Here is a 4,122-nt window from a genome sequence, read left to right on the forward strand (position 1 = left end):
AAGCAAATTAAAGAGGGAAGGGTGGATTTACCCAATAACAATGCCTTTTAGAAAAACTTTTCGCATGGAATTTTACATCATTCACGTAGAAGATGTGAAGTCGAATGTAGATGAAATTACCCATTGCATTGTCATTCGGAAAGAACATGTGCAAACATTAGAGACATTCACACTCAAGACAAGGAACTCCAATTGTGACCCACAAGAAGATGCCATGAGACCTTTGTTGGAGAACTACCCCATTGCCTTATGTAAGGATTTCATGGATCGGGGTGGACATCTAAATGTTGATACAATTGATGGTTAGGAACGATCATAGATTTTGATGTGTTGTAGATAAAGAATTTATATTATGTTGGTTAGAAATGTAAATGGAAAAGAGGTAGAAAGGAAAAGGAAAGAAGTTTTATTGTAAATGAGACTTTAATTTCATATTGAAAGTTTAAAGGTATATTGGTTGATTTATATTGATTCACATGTATTAATGATGTCAATAAATACATAAGAAGAAACTCTCTCAATCTCTCTCATGGGTATCTAGGGATGCAAATCCAACAAACCACTATATTTTAGACAATCGATCAGACTAAGTATTATATTGCATTAAAATCGAACAAATCAAATCAATATAAAATTAACTAATTCGATTGAACTGATTTTTTTTTTAAATTAAAAATCTGAATTAACTCAGAATTTCCAAATTCTATCAGTTATACCCATTATTTGGATTTAATACATATTTTACTCATCCTTATTAGTAAGAAATTAGACTCAACAGGCGTCTAATTATTTCTATCTTTCATTCACCTTTAAGAGTACGGTCCTATAGAAATTTTTCAATGATCATCGAATAAATGAGACATTGGGATGACTCGTCACCATGAGTGATTCGAGCCCCATGAACGTTTATTTAAGCTGCGTGAAAATCATACCCTCATTATTTGAGAAATTCATCCGTCGTTCATCCTCACTCCAAGCCCCGGGCTCTCAGTATCATTGCACATGTACAAAAAGGACTAATTAAGTGCGAGATGCCTAAGATTGAAAATGCAGATTAATAATTGGAGTAACCATAAATGGATCTGATAGTTTGTCAATATGAATTAATGGTTATTTCAGCAGCAAATCAAATTTCTTCCTCAATTCATAAATGGATTCATGTGAAATATTGAGAGACATTTACCGCGCTATATATCAGTTGTAAAATAAAATATATTTAAATATAAATAATAGGGGTTGATAAATTATTAATTAGTGGAATAAATTAAGCCTTAATTGTTATTGTTACAGAGACCAGCTGATACATCGATCATACGTGATAATTAAGTAGTGCTACTAATGGATCCTGCCTGGTTCCATGGGACTGAGAAGGCCGGGGACGAAGGGCAGGCCGGTTTGCGGCAGCCATGCGTTTCCCTTAATGAACTGCTCGACGGTGTACTTGTGCGCGTGGTTGAGATCGATGTTCTTGATCCCTCTCCATTTGACCCTCTGGCTCTTATCGGAGCCGGGCCCACGGTTGTCAATCTCGGCGTAGAAGCAGGTTCTGAGGCCGAAGTCGCCTAGCCATGGCAGCCACCCCTGGGGGCTGATCAGGTCGTCTAGCTGCGACTGCATCACGATGGTCCGGGAGTATTCCTTCCACGGTCGTCCCAAGAAGGTGGGGATCCGATGGCGGAAGGGGAAGTAGGCGGGGTCGGCGCTGACGGTGCAGTCGTGGAGGATGATGGCGCCGGCGCACCGCCTGTCCTTGCGCCCCTGTGCCGTCACGATGTTTTTCTGGTTGTCCAACGGCTTCCGCGCCAGGATCAAGCAGTTCTGGAGAATGGAGGCCGCGTCGCCGAAGATGAAGTCGATGGTGCCGGTGATGGTGCAGTCCCGGTAGAACTGACGCTGGGTGTGGACGTAGAGAGTGTCCTGGTACCCGTCCAACCGCACGTTGAAAAACACCGACTTGTCGGACTGCACCCGCAGCGCCACCGCCTGGTGCTTCTCCGGCCCCGCCGAGTTCTCGATCCACAGGTCCTTTGCGATGAATCCATTTCCGACGACGGCTGTATTAATTAATTAATTTTCATTAAGGGGAGCATTGGCACAACGATAAAGTTATTGTCATGTTACCAAAAAATTACGGATTTGAATTCTGGAAACAGTCTCTCGTAAAAAAAATAAGGTATTTATCCCGCAAAATTATTTGCGCGATATATCGGTATAATTAACCTTACTCACCGACTGTGGCGGTTTTGTATGTGGAGACGCCGTCGACGTAGTTGAGGCTTCCGGTGATCTTTGTCTTGGTTGGCCCGTCGCCGACCATCATTAGGTTGGTGTGGCTCCGGTTGACATGGACCTGCTCCCGGTAAACACCTTCCTTGATGTAGATGACGACTTTCTTGTAGCTCTTCTTCGGGACGTGGAGGATTGCCTCGCCTATGGTCTTGAAGTCGCCGGAGCCGTCCTGGGCCACCGTAACGTCGGGCTTGAGCTCCGCCGGGCTCAGCTGGAGGAGCCTCCGCTTGCCGGAAGACACCCAAGAAGGGTATAATATTAATTCGCCGTCGTCGTCGGCCAGGAGCTTTCGGCCGAAGCCATCGAGGTCGAGCTTGTCTAGAGTGTCTCCGAAGTAGGTGACGACGGCGAGGATGTTGCTGGTCAGCTCGGCGGAGATGTTGAGCGCCTTGCGCATGGACGCCGCGGCGTCCGTGTTGACACCCTCAAACCCGTCGAGGCAGGTCTCCTGGTAGGTGATGGCGGCGCTGATCCACACCTTCAGGTCGTCGATGAATTTGTCCATCTTGTCCAAGGAGAAGCTGTCGAAGCGACCGACGGAGCTCCGGAGGTCGTCGACGGCGTAGTCGAGGAGCTCGCGGCAGTTCGCGAGCGCCTCGGAGGTGCGAGGATCCCTGGCGGACTCCCGCAGCACCGAAGAATGGTGCAAGGCTTGCCTGATGTGGTGGACAGTGACGTTGAAGGCCAAGTTGATGAGATCCTCCGGCCGGGCGTCGTCGCCGGCGACAGAGGCCAACGTGGTCTCGCACGTCCGCTGGTAGTCGGTGGGGCGGCAGAATTCTCGGATGTTCTTCTGCGAGGTGGAAATCTCGGCCATTTGAAGTTGTGCTGACTCGGAGCCGCTGTGGTGGCCGGAAATGGTTAAGACTCCGACGGTGGCGACGATGGCCACGAGCACGACGACGGAGACGACGAGGATGACAGCCTTTCCCATGCTGATTTGAGATTGTTAGCAACTAAATTGACAATATAATCAATCAATCAATTGAAGTATAATTAAGGTTGTCGTTCCCTTTAATTCCTGTTCCGATTGGAAGGTGTCGCCGGTGAAGAGAAGGAAAGGGCCTCCATATAGTGGAGGAAGAAGGAAGCTAGCTGTTGTGTGATTGTGCACGAGAAACTGCTGCTGGGCCAAACTTAGAATGTGGTAAGAATAGGGCGGACAGAAATAGAGACTGTCGGTTACATCGATCGATCATAGCTGTCCAGTTTGTTACAAGTCAAGCTTAAGTCAAACTTTGCAGAAGCATTCAAGCTAATTTGTTACCGTCAAAGAGAAAGAACGGAGGAGGTTAAAGATAAATAATTATTGTCTTTTATTATTGATTAATTATCACGGTTACCCCGCTTATTTCTATAAATATATAAAAAGTATGGTAACAATGAATATAGTATGTGATCTCAGTTATTATAGTAATAACAATAAATATGATACTTGACCTATTCGAAAGTGAATAAGATGGTAAATTAGAGATATAGTTTAGAAGTTGATAGGATGAAGATTTTACGTGGTTTTGTAACATAAAAGCATTAGTGTTGGGTTGAGAGAGGGTTTTTGGTGTTAGCTCTCCGATGCTCAAGTCAGTTTTCGATGATGTGGAGAATAACAAAAAAGTTGTAGCCAAGAGCGTGTAGAGTAACGAAGTTGCGCATACATATGTCTCACTACAAGAAAATCCTCATTCAACAACACTCAAACAACAACGGTTTTATGCCAAATCGTTGTCTTTTTACCTTTTAACAACGGTTTTAACAAAAACTGTTGTCTTTTAGCAGTTTTTTTTTGCTTACGACAACGATTTTTAAAAATCGTTGTCTATTTATGCTTTTTTG

The 4,122-nt window shown here is 44.6% G+C and overlaps 1 protein-coding gene across 1 annotated transcript; it reads right to left on the reverse strand.

The window, feature by feature from the left end:
- Positions 1-1,335: 1,335 nt before the first annotated feature.
- Positions 1,336-3,223, reverse strand: LOC122013668 (probable pectinesterase/pectinesterase inhibitor 21). The gene is made up of 2 exons (XM_042569908.1): positions 2,230-3,223; positions 1,336-2,054 (listed from the first exon to the last, which is right to left on the reverse strand). Exons 1-2 carry the CDS (start codon positions 3,221-3,223, stop codon positions 1,336-1,338), a joined length of 1,713 nt encoding a protein of 570 aa, XP_042425842.1.
- Positions 3,224-4,122: the final 899 nt, after the last annotated feature.

This window comes from Zingiber officinale, chromosome 8B (genome assembly GCF_018446385.1).
Source record: "Zingiber officinale cultivar Zhangliang chromosome 8B, Zo_v1.1, whole genome shotgun sequence".
Lineage (NCBI taxonomy): Eukaryota > Viridiplantae > Streptophyta > Magnoliopsida > Zingiberales > Zingiberaceae > Zingiber > Zingiber officinale.